Genomic DNA, 17,382 nt, shown 5'->3' with positions numbered 1-17,382 from the left:
GACATTGCCTTCTGTAAAACATGAAATTAATGTAAGTTGTTTTTTTCTTTCTCAGATTACTTTTTTTTTCTCAATTTTTTTTAAAACTTTTTTTTTTTCATTTCTTGATCAACAAAACTTTATTAGTGTTTTCTTTCTAATATTTTTCTTGAGAATATGGTTACTATTCGTCATCACATATTGCATGTTAGCAATAGCACTAATTTAATTTAGAGGCAGAGCACAATTTTGTCCTAATTTAATTTCAAAATTAGAGTAACTAAAAAGTAAATAAGATTAAATTACTTTTTTATCCTTGTATTTATTAATTAGTGTTAAATTAGTCCTTTAGATTTATTTTTATCTTAATTTGGTCATTATTTTTTTGAAAATTATTCAATTTGGTCATTGTTGTCAATTTTGACCAAATGGTGTTAAAGTCAAGACCATGTGTTCCTTTGTGATTTTTTTGAATTTTTTTAAATTTGTTTTAATTTTGTACATGTGTCATTTTACATTTATGTCACGTATCAAAATGATTCCATTTTGTCCCCATGTGTTTTAGTTTTAATTTAGTCTCAATTTTTATAAAAATGAAGCAATATTGTTTTTCCTTAAATTGAGACTCAATTTACTTTTTGTATAAATCTTATGATGATATTCTTACTAAAATTGACATTTTTATCAAATATTTGTAAAAATACTTTTAAAGAAACTTGTTGTGTTCTCCTTGGTGTTTGGACTGAGGTCTCATTGGTGTTTGTTCTCCCTAGTGATACCCCTCTCTCTAAAACCTAATAGACACAACTGTGAATCATTTTAAAAAATACAAGGCCCAAATTGAAATAGAAAAAAACTTAAAGACCAAATTGACATTAATTGACAAATACCCTAAATTTTAAAAAAATAATAAACAAAGCTGTGTTTTATATGAATTTTATGGAGGACGTATTTTATGTGTTGCTTAAGTATAGGAATACAGTGATAAATCTTATATGTCACTTTGAGAGGAAAGGAAGAATTTTAATTTCACAAGTATTAAATTAAAAAAGCATACTTAATCCTAATTTAAAATATAAAATAATTAAATTATTGTATTATTGATTATTTTGATTTTTTTTTCAATTTTGTTATAGAAGAGTGATTAGATGACAATCACTTTTGGATTCATCTATAATAATAATAATAATAATAATAATTCATCTATAATTACTTTTGGATTTTCTATTTTGTGTTCACATTTTAAAATACCAATTTTACCCTTTAAAATATAATTATTTATTAAATTTTTGAAAATTGACTGTTATTTTTACAAACTTTTTTATAAAATTGTCTATCTCTATTTTTCTCTTTTTCTCTATTGATTAACAGTTATTCTCTAATCTTTTCTGATATATTTCATTTTTATTTTATTTTATATATTAACTTAATAACATTACATTATCATCACCTACTAATACAATATCACGTATATTTAAAAATGCGCACACATAGGCGCGCCAGTGCTGATTAAATTTTATTTATAATTTTATCATAATTTATCTAATTAATTTAATTGTAACAAATAATAAAAATGTTCTGTTAATAGTTTTAAAATAAAAATTGTTAATAGAATGACAAAATAGTTTTAACATAAATAGTTTTTTGAACAAACTCGTAACTTTAATATCTATTATACACTGATATGTCAATTTGGAGTCACACATTCGTGTTTGACACATTTCCATGTCTGATACTTTAGGACAATTTATTGATATTTATCAATGAAGTAATCTAATTTATGAAGTCGTAGTCAACTACAATAAAATATTTGAATAATGATTAATTTTAGTTACAAAAAATAATTAGTTACATGATAAAGTATTGTTGTTCGTATGTTACATGACTAATTTAGGTACCAATTTATAAACTAAACATTATTGACAACTAAAATAGTTCAAAAAATTATAATTGATCTATAAATTGGTAACTAAAATTGTTTTTATTATAAGTTGGTGAGTAACATTAATTACTAAGATTTTAATTTAGATCCACACAATAATAATCATATATTTATTATGATTTTAAAAATCATGTTAGAGGACAACTTCACTTCTCAATTAAACTAAAGTCGTTCTCAAAAACGACGACGTCACTTTAAAAAAAAAAAAAAATCGGTTTGGGGGAGGATGACTTTACCTTGAATGTCGTCCTGCCCATAACGATTTGACCCAATTAAGAAAAATTAACGGATCCTATTTTACAATTTTCTAGTTAAAGAGACACTGAAATAAAAAAAAAAAAAAAAAACCTTTTTTTTTCACTTTTTGGACATTGACTAAAAGCTTTTGCGAAGACATTATGGATCCACACTAGTTATGTTAACTTATTATCTACTTGGCTAAGTAATTAATTTAAAAGAAAAATTACTTCACACTAAACTTATGCATAATTTAATTTATTAATTACACAGTTTATAAGTGTCTGAAATACCAAAAATTTCATATTAATTTGATATTTATCATGTATTAATTGATCACATTTGTAAGCAAGATAACTCTTTTTAGCTCTAAAGAACAAAATGAGATATAGAGAATTAGAAATTAGTGAATTTGATGATATTTGATTTTTTTTCAGGCATTTTGGAGGAAAAACAATAAAGATGCAATTGAGCCACAAATGTTGGCGTTGAGCCCTATAAGCAGAAAATATAAACCAATGAATCTTGGTCTTCCAGCTAAGCGGCGCAGAATGGTGTTGAGCACAAAACGAAACCGCTTGCAAGAGAACTTGAAGCACAAAATAAAGGGGCTAAATGGCCAAAGAAACTCTCCAAAGAAGAAAAACTTAAGTGTTGAGCTGAGAAGAAAACTTACCTTGACAAGAAACATTTGTTGTTAAGCACTACTGAATGAGGCTGACCACCGTCTAAAATTATCTTTAAATACAAGACTTTGTTCTTAGTTGTAGGTGTCCAGTTCTTAGTTTCTTTAAGCACTTCCTCTATATTAAAAGTAGATTATATTAGGAGAGGCATTGAATAATTAACATGCAAAGAATAAAAGATAAGTAACAATACATTAGAAGAAGAATAGATAAAACTCAACTTCAACACGCATTTATCATTATATTTTCCAAGTCTTACTTTAACTTTGTTTTTATAATCAACACTACTTTTGCAAAAATTGTTCCATTCAATCCAACCCTAAATATTAGACAATATTAACAAATCAATATGGATGCGACACTTGTTTGATACTGCTATACATCAAGTGCACTTGCTGAAATTAGTTACTACTCTAACATCTCTCAACTATCCATACTTTTTAATTATTAATAATCAATTCATTTGTAACAACATTGGTAATAAGTCTACACATTTATTTTGTCTTGATAATTAATTTTTTGTACACTTAAAAAATGTATCCAATCCAAAATATATAAAAAAAATCGAAATAACTATTCTAGAAAATATTTTCAAAATCCAAATATTCTGGAACACTCATTCTTAATTTTTTCTTTATTTTATATTTCAGATTGAGTATTTTGAAAAAAAAAATTCCACATTAAAAATACCTTCTGAAACGTTCATTTCAAAAATGTAAAAAATAAAGAGGTATAAAAAATTTTATTATATTTTTATGAGAATAATTGAAGAGTTAGAACTTTCATGGAGTGCAAGAAAAAAAGCGGACAGCAGAAGAAGCAGCCATTTTCCTTTCTTTACTTTTTTCTTTTCTTCCTTCGTCTTGATCCGTTCCACTTTATACGTTTACCTATACTTACTAATTACATTATTCATTTAATTTTTTACTAAAATGTAATGTATTAAAATCAAAATATATTCAGAACAAAAGTAAATCTAAAATAATTGTATTCATAAATTTAGCTGTGATAAAAAATTCACACCTGGGAAACTAATGATTTTTTTTTCTAACAAATTTTCCAACTCAATAGCCCTTCAATTTACACATTATTTATGCAACCATTTTAATTTCATAATTAAAATCAATAAAATAAAATGTAGAATAAATTAGCACTTCGATTTTTTTATTTCAATAAAATAATATGTACTTTTATTCATCGGGTATAGAAATTTGATGTAAGTACAGCCACTACACTAAAATTGGGTTAATGAGGGTTCGTTGTGGAAGCATACAAATTTCCTTAAGTAATATTTGGTTTGGAACTAGGCTAATGTAACTTTCTCTACTCAACCAGCATTGTTAGAGACGTTTATGAATTGATGTTATGCATGGTTAACTTCCGAAAATTGCATGCGGAGTAGAGAAGAACAATTGGCTTAGAGAAGCGTAAGAGCCAAATAAGAAGCTTGGCCAGTATCACTAACAACAATAAATCTATCTATATTTGGAAGAACATTGCAAGGACATTTAATTACAAAAATGATAGGATAGGAAGGGAACTATTTGATAGAAAAGGGGGATAAGAAGAAAAATGGAAAGAAAAAAATAAAGGGGCATTGGGACTCGTAAACCTCTAAACCTACATGAAATGACGTTAGCTTGAGTGTTGAAGATCAGGAACAGATGTTGGCTGAAGATTTGATTTGTTGGGAAGTGGCCCTGAGGACTGCTGCTTCAGGGACCTAGGCCTTTCTTCTCCCTGCAAGGAAGCCACCTTCTCAGAAACTAAATGTGCTTCCAACTCAACTTCTGGTTTTCTCTTTACCTTCTTTGTTAGCACAGCTTCTGCAACCCTTACATCATCCAGGGAACTGCTTGAACTTCCCTTTGCTTTTTCTTGTTTTAGACCGTTTATTGGACTGGGTACCCGCCCAGTTGGGCTTGCATTAGAAACTTGCTTGCTCCCCGAAGTAAAACCATGACTGCTGGACTCGGGAGCTGATCTCTCTCGTTGGTTCTGTTGTGAAGTAATTGAATTCGCATCAAATCGGACGTTCTCCTCTTGCTTAGGTACCAGCAACTTTTTCCTCTTAATTTTTTCCTGGTCCTGATCAGCAACAAAGTAAACCCATGAGATAAAAATCAATATAAAATCCCGATGATCATCTGGGCATAAAAAGAATCAAATCTTATTCTTTCGTTTTTAAGATCAATTATTTTCCCTATCAAATGAAGAAAATGAATTTTTAAAACCTAAAATCTACTAAAGATACAATGTCCTCCTTTTTCATGTTATGTTTGTGAAAAGTTTAGATCCTGGGCTAGCTAGATAGTGTATATATATATAAGTAAATACAAACCTCAAATTCAAAATCAATTTTATAAGTTTGAATAGACTTAAATTTACTTTCTAAGATAATATCAAAACTTATCCCAGTAAGGTTTGTTAGATATGTCATCACTATTGGACCACCTAAATGTAATCTCATGCTCGAGATATCTAATCCTCGGGACATAAATGGGTGTCCACAAACTGATTTTGTAGGATTCAATCAGGTCTAAATTTACTCTCTAGAGAAAGTATACAGTATGAACATTGAAGAGAAACTAAAGGAAATCAAAACTTTGGAGACATGATGAGAAAAAAGAAACATGATCCTTGGAGCAACCTAGTTTTGTAAGCCTAAACAGTTTCAGTTGTCTGAATTAACATCAACTTTATAGTTTGAAAAGCGATATGTCCTTCCAGTAGAGAAGATAGATGTAATTGAAATAGAATACCATATTACCATGAAATGAAAATGGTAAAAGAAGTTTCCACTGCCTATATGATGTTCATTACTAATTTCTATGGGTAATCATTTCTAAAACTTCCAATACAACAAGAATATTAGTTTATCCTCCTAGGTCACACCAGTAGCATGGATTAAAAACCAAATTCTCAAGGATACTATTCACTGAAATCACTTTTAATAATTTCCTGCAACGTTCCTTGTAGATATCTCTATCATATAGGATTTTACAGCCTAGAGCACAGACAATCTTCTACTGAGAGAAAGTGAGGTTGAATAATGCTCCGCTAATATAAAAATCATTATTAACTGCAAAAGCCATACCTTATGCTTGTTGTACAGTGCTCTGCGCCTCTCTTTTGCCCTGCAAATTCCACGTTTGATCCCATGGTTGTCCATGTGACCTCTGGGCCATAGTTCTGCAAGCTGGAGACAAGAAAATTGAAAGTTAAGAAAATATATATTTGTTCTTCCAAAGTAAACAGATAAACTTCACACAAGTCACAACAAAAACTAAACACATATTAACTATTAAGTGGAACTAATGCCACTGAAAGACGAGAGTTGTTTGTTGGGAAAAAAGTGGTAGTCAAGAAAAGTTCCCTGAATGTATACTTCATAATACTAATAAATTCTCAAGACAAAAAATTGCAAACATTTTAATCATATACAAACATAAAAACCAAGTTGATTTGACTTTTTCATCCTCAGCACAAAAAATACAATGCAAGCAACCCAGTTGCTTGAAAAAACAGCATTGAGAGGAAGATTTAGAAAATTTGAACCACCTCAGCATACAACTTTCTGATCTGTGGACCTGCGTTTTCATCCAACCCCTACAGCAATCACAAGCAAGGTTGAATAAGAAAGCTTTATCACAACCAAGAATTTCAAGATAAATATCTATAGATGAAATCCATACATCAACAAAAAGATCGTAGAGATCACAAATCTTGTCCTCCAATGCAGCATCCATGGCAAACTTTCTTTTTGTATTTGTTTTTCCATCTGGACCAAATTCTTGAAAATCACCAGATGCTTCACCTTTCTGCTGCTGCTGAAGTGCCTGAAAACACCATGTGTTCAAAATTAAATTATCAAAATATAAGTTGGCAAATATATATAAGTGAATGTCAATATAAAGTGCCAATATAAAAGGATACAGAAAGAAAACACAAATTTGAGTATCATAACTAAAACCGATTAAATCTCTTTCCAATGATCCAATGGAAGAGCAACCAGATAAAGGATAACAGGATAAATAATACGAATTGTGATGAGGGACATAAACAATAATGATGAATCACAAAGGCTACAATGATGAACATGCAAAACACACACCAAAGAACACATCACATGATGCTGACAAATAAAACAACAATTTAAAGAATCTCAAGCTACATATTCTAGACATTGTGAATTCATCAGAATTCAACATAAGTGAAAATACAACGCATGTAAGCCAGTTTACCAATATATGATAAAGGAAGCAAAAGCAAGTGAAACTACACTAACCTTGGATTCAAGAGTTGGGGGCAGCATCTTAATCATGTCAACAACTTCTTTCTTTATTTGTTGAAACCTATTATCCTCCTCCTGCTTTGCTGACAGGCCCATACTGATCATTATTTTTAAGTTTCTCTGCAGTAGAAAAACACTATATGAGAAGATAAGTCGTTTCAGGAATTAAGAGAACCTAAATACACATAAACCACACTGAACAAAAACAGCAAATATCAGTTCAGAAAATTATCAAGATACTATAAGATTAAAAAAGGAAAAACAAGAGAAATTACAGATGAAATTTTTAGTACTCGTGAAGACAGTTCTAATTGAATTAAAAGTTGACAAAGTATTATCACTTTTTAAGTTTTAGATTTAGAAAGAATAATATATTTCAAAATGAGACCATTGGACCTATAAATACATGAGCCTGTTGGTTATTTTAGGAAATATAGAGTTAATTCTAAGGAAACAAATTCCTGTAACTATGGGATTGTTATTAAATGCATAATCATAGTATTAATGGCAAGAGACACCTGTAATAAAGAATAAAACTATAGGAAGGATAAAACAAAAAACCTCCTAAAATCCATAATGAGTAGAACGGTTTTGACACTCCCCTCAAGTTGGTGAGTAAGTATTATTCATTTCCAACTTGGATATAATTCTTTCAGAGTTAATACAGTTCAGTCCTTTAGTGAGTATGTTTGCAAGTTGATTATAAGTGGACACATATTGGGTGCAAATCAAGTCATTGTCTCCCTTTTCTTTGATAAAATGTTTGTCCGCCACAATATGTTTAGTTTTATCACATTGCACCTAGTTGTGGGCCATATTAATCGCAGATTTATTTTCATAACATAACTCATAGGTTCACCCACTTTATCTTTAAGTCTTACAGTATAATCTTCAACAATAAAAGTTTACATTTTCCTTGGGTCATTGCGGGCCATATTAATCACAGATTTATTTTCATAACATAACTCATGGGTTCACCCACTTTATCTTCAAGTCTTCCAATATAATCCTCAACAATAGAAATTTACATTTTCCTTGGGTCATTGCTCAAAATTATGCTTCAACACTTGACATGGCTACTACATTATTTGTTTAGCTCCTCCAAGTAACTAGGTTTCCACCAAGGAAGGAGCAAAATTCGGTGGTTAATCTCCTATTCACAACTGGCCCAGCATGATCTGTATCCATATATGTTTCAAGACTTTAACTCTTGTTTCGTTTAAAAAAATCCCTCTTCCTAGAATCCCTTTTAAATATGAACAATTCTAAGAGTAGTTTGTAAATGAGCCTCCTTCGGTTGGTGCATAAATTGGCTTACTAGATCCACAACAAAAACAATGTTTGGCCTAGTATGTGATAAGTAAATAAGTATGTCAACAAGTCATTAATACATTTCTTTGTCCACTACGATATCCTCCACTCTACTTGTCAACCTTATGTTTGAATCAATTGGACTACTAGTTAGTTTGTAGGTTGTCTTCCCTATTTCAATGACGGTATGTCCCATTATGATGAAAGATAGTACAAGTAAGGGTTGATAGTAAGATATCCATGGTTAGAAATACTTTCGCTTGAAGGAATGTACCAACGTTGAAGGGACTCCACTCTTGAGAGGGAGATAATTAGAAAATCCATGTATAAGTGTATGTCTCACATTGAGTAGAAATGAAAAAGGTGAGCAACATCCAAGGAACCAAACCCACAAACCTATTGCCTTAAGATTTTAAGTTGAAGATTGTGTCAATCTCTTATGTGAGTTTGGACTCATGTCTTATTTGGTATTGTATTATATCTCCACGGTGAATCCCCTCTCAAAACACTATTTTAGTAAGTGGGTTTATGCATAACTAAACATCACAAAATCGGCATGTAAAGTGAAGATTTCACCTCACTTATATATATATTCTTATTCTTAGATATTTATGGATCGGCTAATAGTAATAGCCAAATAATTGACTTACGATACTTGGGATAAGAAGCTCTCAATAACTTTGATACCATTTCAAATGTAGAAAGAATAATATATTTCTTCTATGTTTCAATAATGAGGCCATTGAACCTATAAATACATTAGCCTGAAGAGCTAATTCGAAGGAAATAAATCCATGTAATTATGGGATTGTTTTAAATACATGATCCTAGTACTAACGGCAAAATACAAATGTAATAAAGAATTGAATTATTGGAAGGATAAAATAGAAGACTTCCTAAAATAAATAATGAGCACCACGATTTTGACATTAATAGATGGTACTGCCATAGCTTCATAGTTACATCACATTAACGCACTCAAACAGAAGCAAAAACGGGAAAGGAAAATTGAATGATTTTTCTAAGAAAATCACCAAAATTAACTAGTCTCTCAATGGACAATCCTAAATAAACATGCAAATGGTTAGGTCAAGAATGCCCACAAACCATATTTTATTGGTCTTAAATGATATTCTAATAATTAAATTAACTAAAAAAATGTACAAAACACAGAAACAGTAGACAGGGAACTTGAGAAACAAGCATACTCAAACACAGCTTTTGGATATCAACTATATATGTCAGCTAAAAGAAGCGGAGGGGAGACTAAAGTTGGAAACTGAAAGAACTAACATTAACGTGTTGTCTGTTTATATTTAACAGGATGCAATACCTTTAATGTTCTTAGCTGAATCAGATGGCCAAGAATACTCATAAGACGGTTAATTAACTCTTTTGATACTTTCCCATGGGTTGCCTGATGCAGCAAAAACATATAATTAATATTTCAATGTTAAAAGTCTTTAAGTAAACAGTATAAAATAGTATAAATCTCCAGAAGCATAAAGCCAACAAAGTATCATTTTCCAGTACCGCCAGTCTAGCAACTTTAGCAAGCTTTAGCTTTATTTCTCTAGGCAACCTCCTTTTCACAGCATCCTGGTTATCCACTGCTGGTGGCCTGGCTGTAACATTATTTCAAAGGAGCAAAGGAAAAAGAAAAGTAAAATTTAGCATCAGAAGGAAACACTTCACAATTCCTATCCATGTTAATTGAGAACATTAATTCCAATCTTACATTCTGCAACCATTTTTTCCAACTCACGAAGAGCCTTTTCAAGCATTGAAGTTTTTGGCCTAACACTAGAACCCTCTTTCTTCTGCATGTTTTCATATTTCTGCGTAACATTCAAATAAGTTCATCATCAAGAGAGAAACTAATAGAACATATACAGTTTCATCCATAGATATTCATATGCACAACCATCATTATCTCTATAGTTCAAAAGTTATAGTTAAAAGGATAGTTTACTTTGTTATTTCAATTGCTTTTAAATATAACACACCCCATCCCTGCATGCCAACATCCTTTAAATAAGGTAATTGTCATTTCAAATGAAAATCATGCTTCATGACAACCAAGAGAAATAGTCAAAGGCCTGGGTAAAAGCAGTACTAGTACAGAACTAAGTTATGGTACTGCTTAACATCTACCAGCATCTTCATGCAAAGAAAAGGGATCAACAAGGCTTATTCTATTGCCCTATTAATCGGTTCACCATTGGGGAGTTTATCTCTCTTTTCATCTGACACATAGCATGGATTGGATTGGAATATTTTTGGAAGGTAAAAGTTTTTCCCAAGAATAAAAGTTGTTCTCAAAAATGCTGGCATGTTGGTAAATATCAAAGTGATACAAAATGAAAAGGATTTTTTATACAGTAAAAGGTTTTGAGGCCTGTGATTCAACATTACCAGCTACTCTTTGGCTTAACTTTCATTTTTCCCAACAATTTATTATTGTAAATACAAAACCAACTACAACAAAAACACTTCATACACCATTTTTGTAATTTTACTATGAAAACCGATTCTTCTATGCAATGCAATCAAAATAGACTATCTTAAAATCACCTTCCACCTAACATAATCAAACACGACTAATTTCATATAATTAATAACAATAACAAATGACTATAAACATATTGAATATTGAAATAATCATTTTCGTTGATATCTCAAACATAGGCAGTGTAATTCTTCAGTTTCAGAGAACTTGCTCCCTTAGTTGCAAAAGTGGTTCTGTTGAGAGAATGCTCTTTTGAAAGCAATTGTTGAAAGTAACATGAGCCACTTGGGACTTCGAGAGGGGTAACCCTTTTGTTTAGTAGAAAAAATGAATTGATGAAAACAATACAGTGCAGAGGACCTCTTTTGTTGGTATCACTGTTTTATTCAAGTATTTATCAAATCAAAGTTGAAAAAGGGAGCACAGAAAGCAAACAAAATAAAAACTTACTGTTGCTTGGGTAGCAGACTTTCCCTCAGACAGGTTAAGATCTGGCAGTTCACACATACCACTTTTTTCTTTTGTCCGAATAATATTTTCCAAATCATCAATACTATTTGGGGGTCTTCCAGGTTGGGATTTGGAATGTGCATAAGCACTTTTCTCATTGTACTTCTGATGAGATGCATCTAACGATCCAGTTCCGTCTTTACATTTATCACTAATGCTCTTAGATTGAAAAACTCCTATCCTTTGCTTGTCAGCATCTTTTGCATCTGTTACACCGGGAACATCATCATTTGATGTTTTCAAAGAGATGGAAGAGTCCAATGTCGGTTTAGTATCAACAGTTTTCTTTTTTGAAATAATTCCAGAGACATCTGACTGATTTGAAAGTTTCAAGTCTTCATAATGTTCATCCGGTGCAACCAAATTCTCAGATGAATTTAACATATTTTTTGCATGCAGTGAAGCTGTTTTGCCAGATGCTGGCCTGCCAACTTTTACATTTTTATTTGATCCATGGCCATCGCTGTTTTCACCACCATTCTTCATTATATCTTTTCTGCGTCTTTTCTTTGGTTGCTGGTTAGGTGGTGCAGGAGGTTCATTTCTTGTAATATAGAAAGAAACAACAATCAGTAAGAAGAATTTTTGATTGGTTGTTAGACTCTATTTGCTCCCATTTTCAACAAAATATATTCAATAAATTGCTACAATTTTTTCCTTAGTTGAATTGAAAAGAAAAATTGTTTGCCAATAAGACAAATTCATGTCAATCTTGTAAGGAACACAGAAAAAACTTATAAGGCAAAACTATCTAATAAAGATAAGCATGGTCATAGATATCTAAAAAACCAAAAAGGTTATAACTCATGAATAAATATAGCCAGCTAAAAGACGAGGCTATTTAAAAGCAAATACAATAAAATGGTAACAATAGACCAACCTCAGGTATCAACAAACAAAACAAAGTAAGTTGAAAGTAACCCTTCTATGATTTGTTTTAACCTTGTGTGTATTGATAAGAAACAAAATGCGATATTCAAAAACCACAAAACTTACATGCGTTCCAGTTTCCCCCTATTTACAAAGAACCCATCATGTTTGATTGCAGAATTATCAACCTCAAAATATTCATCCTGCATAAGGAACAATTTAAGAACATAAAAAAATATCCAAAAACAAAAAGTCCATCACAAAAAACAGTACTATTCCTGTTTCAGCAATACAAGGTCAAGAGGGTCATAAATGAACCAAATAAATATGTGAAGTACCTACCAGTTCAGCATCATCTATAAAAGAGTCTTCGGTATCATATTGATCATCATCAGGAACATCAAGCAGATCCTCATCGTCACTACTATCCTTGCCCTGAAACAATTGGGAGTCCCATTTATTCCCAATAAGAAGCTACATATTAATACTTAAACACACATTTACAATATTAATAAAAGGTTCAAAAAACAAATTCATGCTGCTGATGAAGAGCATAAAGTAAAAATCCTAGTAAGAAAAAAAAATACCATGTAAAGGCGTTCAATCTTCTCTATTACAGCACTGAAACGGTTTGGCTGAGAGGGATCATTTTCTTCAACATCAACAGGTTCACCCTTAAAAAAAATGGGCAGAGACTTCTGAGAATAGTGCAGCATAAGAGAATGCATAATTTCAAAATGACAATAAGCTGGATTTTACAATGATATACAATATAAAAGCGCCTGGAAAATAATTTTGTGGGAAGGGGATGGTGCACGGAAGCATGAAATGAGAATTTGGTATCAAAAGCCTATCAATTACAAAACAACATAGTGAAGAATTAAGAAAATAAATTCAAAATAAGAAAACTCGAAACCAGGAAAAATCGTATGCCAGATGCTAGTGAAGTAGAGCATATCTACAACTGCAAGTACATATCCACTAACCGCTACATCTTACGTTATTCTCAAATATTAAAGGCTACTAGATCTTAGCACTCGAACCGTATCTATTAATGAAAGCGTAAAACCAATCTCATAAAATTCTCATCATTATGCAAATATGCACAGAAGGAAGAACCCCTGAGGTATGATAAAGCAGATGCTTGTTAAATAGGGGGAGAATTTATGCAAATAATAATGATTAACGTATGAACCAATATTATTGGTTTAAACTAATGAAATAAATTTCAGCACAAAATCTTCGAAACTGGTTTACCTCACAAACATCAAAAGAATCACGTTACAGAACAATTGCTCTTACATTCCTGGTTCACATTTTAGTACTCGGATTATACTTCTTTTCTTTAAAAGCTCAGATTAACCATACCACTTTACATCTACTCAACTCGTATTAGCTACATCATGCCCAGTAAACACTGAAATAGGATCCTACATTAGGGTAAAACGACAGATACAGCACCATTCAAAATAACGAACTTGAAGTCAACTAGGATTGATAGTTTCGAAGAACAATAACTCCAGTTTAGCACAAAAACCCCTTTCAAACCCGAAATTCGATCCAAAAACAACACCGTACCAAAATGCAAAAAATTGAAGCAAAACACTAACAGCGAAAGCTGAAAATACTTCACACATAGCAGCGAATTGACAGTGCTGTCAGAAACAACATCGAGAGAGAAACTGAGCGAGATGGAAGAAAAGTCTCACCGGAGCGATTGCGACTTGTTGCGGTGCCGAATTGGATCCGTTAGGCTTGCTAGAGTCCTTCATCAGCTTCTTCCACGAAACTATGGTCGTCTCACCAGGCCGGAGGTCCACCGTGAACATTTGCCGGTCACCTTTCTTCACGAACGACGACGACGCCCTCTTCTCCTCCGCCATGAGAATCCAATTCACCGACGATACAGAAATTCAAGAATTAGGGCGCGAGAGAGAAACATTAGACAGAGAACAAGTGAATCGCGCGGGATTCAAACATAAAGTTTCACAACAAATTGATTCCTGGAAATTAAAGAAAATCGAATAATATGAGTGTCTGTTGGGGTTTTAACTGCAATTCGAGTTTGATTGTAAAAATTTTCTTGCTCCCTCTTTTCCAAGAAAAAAACAGGGAGGGAAAAGGAAACTGGGTCGGGTAATATTATATGGGTCGGGTTCGAGTAGAACTGTATTGAAATAGCTTTATAATAATTTTTTGTTGGATACCTTTACACTAACTGTTATGAACTACGTGATGTCTGCTTTCAACAAAAAGTGTTGTTTGGTTTGTTTACCCTACTAGGTATCTAATTCTATTACTTCCAAAAATATCATGTGTTTTATATTTATGAAATAATATAATTTTAAATTTAGTAAGAATTTTGCACATATTTCTATATATTATCAAATATCTTTAAGATGTCTATTTTTAATATCTTAATATAATAATTTTTTATCATACTTTATTTATATATTTTGTAACATGTAGGTTAAAATAAATATTTAGTTTTCTTTTCGGTTCAATCGTGTCAATTCAATTTTAATATTTTTTTATTCATTCATATCTCAATTTTACTCAGCATAAATAATTAACTGTAATAAAATATTTTTTCATGATTTTTTTATTTTTTCTCAAAATATTTAATTTTTTATTTGAAAAAAAAAATATCTACTTATTAACCTATCAGAATGTCATATATGTTAAAGTCAATGTTTTATATTTAATTTGGTTAAACTTTAATATTTTTTTTATTCAATAAAATCTCAACATTTGTAAATTTTATTCAATAGGCTATAAATAATTAACTGTAATGAAATGTTACTTGATGATTTTTTTGGGTTTCTTTAATTTTTTTAATTTTTCTCAAAATATTTAATTTTTTTATTTAAAAAAATGTCTACTTACTAACCTATTAGCATGTCATATATCTAAGAGTTAATATTTAATGTTCAATTTGGTTTTTATATTCGTTATTTTAATTTAATTTCAATGTTTTATTTAAATGTAACAATCTTGTCCATCTCCAAATTGATACCAAAATTAATTTTTGGCTTAATTACTCGGAATATATCAGTTTGGTTCCAAAATCTTAAAATGGTACACACTTTTAAGTTTGTTTCAGTTTAGTACTCAAATTGGAAATTGTGCATCAATGTAGTACACTCCGTTACTTTTTCACAGCATTAACGGCGTGACACGTGTCAAGCCTCTGGTTTTTTTAATTTTTTTAATTTTTTTTAATTTAAAAATAAAAATTGTCACATGTCAAATCCTTGGTGTGAAATGTGACATTGGCAATGACACGTGGCAAGGTACCGCCACGTGACAAGGTATTTGTCAAGTGTCATTGTCTTGATTTCAACTTAGTCATCATATATGTCTAATTGTTTCAATTTAGTAACCATTTATTTGTTTCAATTTAGTCTTCGCTTTATTTGTTTCAATTTTGTCCGAATATTTTTTTACAAAATAAAAAAATAGTGTGTCTCCCTTAAGACCAAGTTATTATTTATATAAATGTTATATTTATATTTTTTATTAAAAATAACTTATAAAATTAAGTATTGAAATTTATATTAAAGTTGAGTGATAAAAGTCATGAATAACAAATTTACCTAAACTTTGTTATTCATGAGTATAATAAATATCAATATAACATTTATATAAATAATAAATTTTGTCTTAAAAGAAAGACAATATTTCTCTATTTTGAAAAAAAAAATGAACAAAATTCAAACAAAATAAAACAGTGACTAAATTGAAACAAATAAACATATATGGGTACTAAATTGAAACAAATAGACACATGTGAAGACTAAATTGAAATCAATACAATGACACTTGAGAGGTACTTTGCCACGTGTCACTAACAATGTCATGTGTCATACCAAGGATTTGACACGTGGTAATTTAAAAAAAAACAAAAAAAAACTAGAGGTTGACATGTGGCACGTCGTTAATGACGTTTACGCAAAATTAACAGTGTGCTACATTGATGCATAATTTCGAATTTTGGTACTAAATTGAAACAGATTTAAAAGTGGGTACCATTTTAAAATTTTGGAACCAAACTGCGTATGTTCCGAGTAATTAAACCTTTATTTTATATAAATGTTATAACGATGTTTTTATTAAAATTCACATTTTTATTAATATATTTTTTATTTAGGTTAGAATTAATTTAAAATTAAAACAAATTTAAAGGATGAGAACTAACACCATTGATCTAAAAGTTTAAGAAGTTGAGAAAAAGTGATTTTTAAGAAGTGGTTTAGGGTTTCATTTTTAAAAATCACTTTTTAACCTCTTAAACTTTTAGATGAGTGATATTAGGCTTCATCCTTACAAATTTTATTCTAATTTTAAATTAATTGTAATCATAAACCAGAAAAAATTAATAAAAATATCATTATAACATTTATATAAAAATTAAATTTGGTCTCCATTTGAAAAAATAAACAAAATTGTTCTATTTAAAAAAATTGAGATTAAATTGAACAAAAATAATGAATCTAAAACATTGACTCTAATCCATGACACACGATTAGATTGACACGTGCACACTTTTTAAAAAAAAAATTAAAAAAGAATCACAAAGTAACACGCGACAGACACTGTTCATTACCGTTAATTATTTAAACGGCATTAACAAATAAAACTAAATTGAAAAAAATTGACGAAAATTGAGACCTGGTTACAAAAATATATATTAAAATTTAATTGAGCCAAAATAATGACCAAATGTATATTTTAACCTAATATATATTATGATGTAATAATTGATTATCTAAATCTCACAAATATTACAATATAAAAATTGATTATGTAATAACTCCAAAGAATTTGTTTAAATATATTTTTTTACTCATGACATAAAAAGCCTAAAATATAATACTTTCATCACATGGAGTACTGAATATTTAATTATGAAACTCAACTCTCACTTTCATACTCTCTACACTCGTATCGCCACTGTACATATTATACATATTTTCACTCTTGACGACTTGGGCATCAAAAAGTCATTTGTATGTAAATATGATTTATCCCCTTTGAAACTTAG

At 30.3% G+C, this 17,382-nt stretch overlaps 1 protein-coding gene across 4 annotated transcripts; it reads right to left on the bottom strand.

The window, feature by feature from the left end:
* Positions 1-4,243: 4,243 nt before the first annotated feature.
* LOC114163901 (wound-responsive family protein) lies at positions 4,244-14,443 on the bottom strand. Of its 4 annotated transcripts, none has more exons than XM_028048284.2 (14): positions 14,048-14,443; positions 12,926-13,036; positions 12,681-12,773; positions 12,465-12,541; positions 11,409-12,012; positions 10,188-10,287; positions 9,983-10,074; positions 9,783-9,866; positions 7,133-7,258; positions 6,540-6,683; positions 6,406-6,453; positions 5,942-6,043; positions 4,651-4,932; positions 4,244-4,584 (listed from the first exon to the last, which is right to left on the bottom strand). In XM_028048284.2, exons 1-14 carry the CDS (start codon positions 14,219-14,221, stop codon positions 4,480-4,482), a joined length of 2,142 nt encoding a protein of 713 aa, XP_027904085.1. In that variant the 5' UTR covers positions 14,222-14,443; the 3' UTR covers positions 4,244-4,479. The 4 variants fall into 4 exon arrangements, with proteins under 4 accessions (XP_027904085.1, XP_085523014.1, XP_027904083.1 ...); XM_085666888.1 differs by adding an exon at positions 13,108-13,188 and having other exon boundaries at positions 4,244-4,932; positions 12,926-13,012; positions 14,048-14,442; XM_028048282.2 differs by having other exon boundaries at positions 4,244-4,932; positions 14,048-14,441.
* Between the last annotated feature and the right edge of the window lie 2,939 nt (positions 14,444-17,382).

Source organism: Vigna unguiculata, chromosome 9 (assembly GCF_037176805.1).
Source record: "Vigna unguiculata cultivar grain cowpea cultivar isolate G323 ecotype 2 chromosome 9, ASM3717680v1, whole genome shotgun sequence".
In the NCBI taxonomy this organism is placed as follows: Eukaryota; Viridiplantae; Streptophyta; class Magnoliopsida; order Fabales; family Fabaceae; genus Vigna; species Vigna unguiculata.
This window is presented reverse-complemented; position numbering and strand designations above follow the sequence as displayed.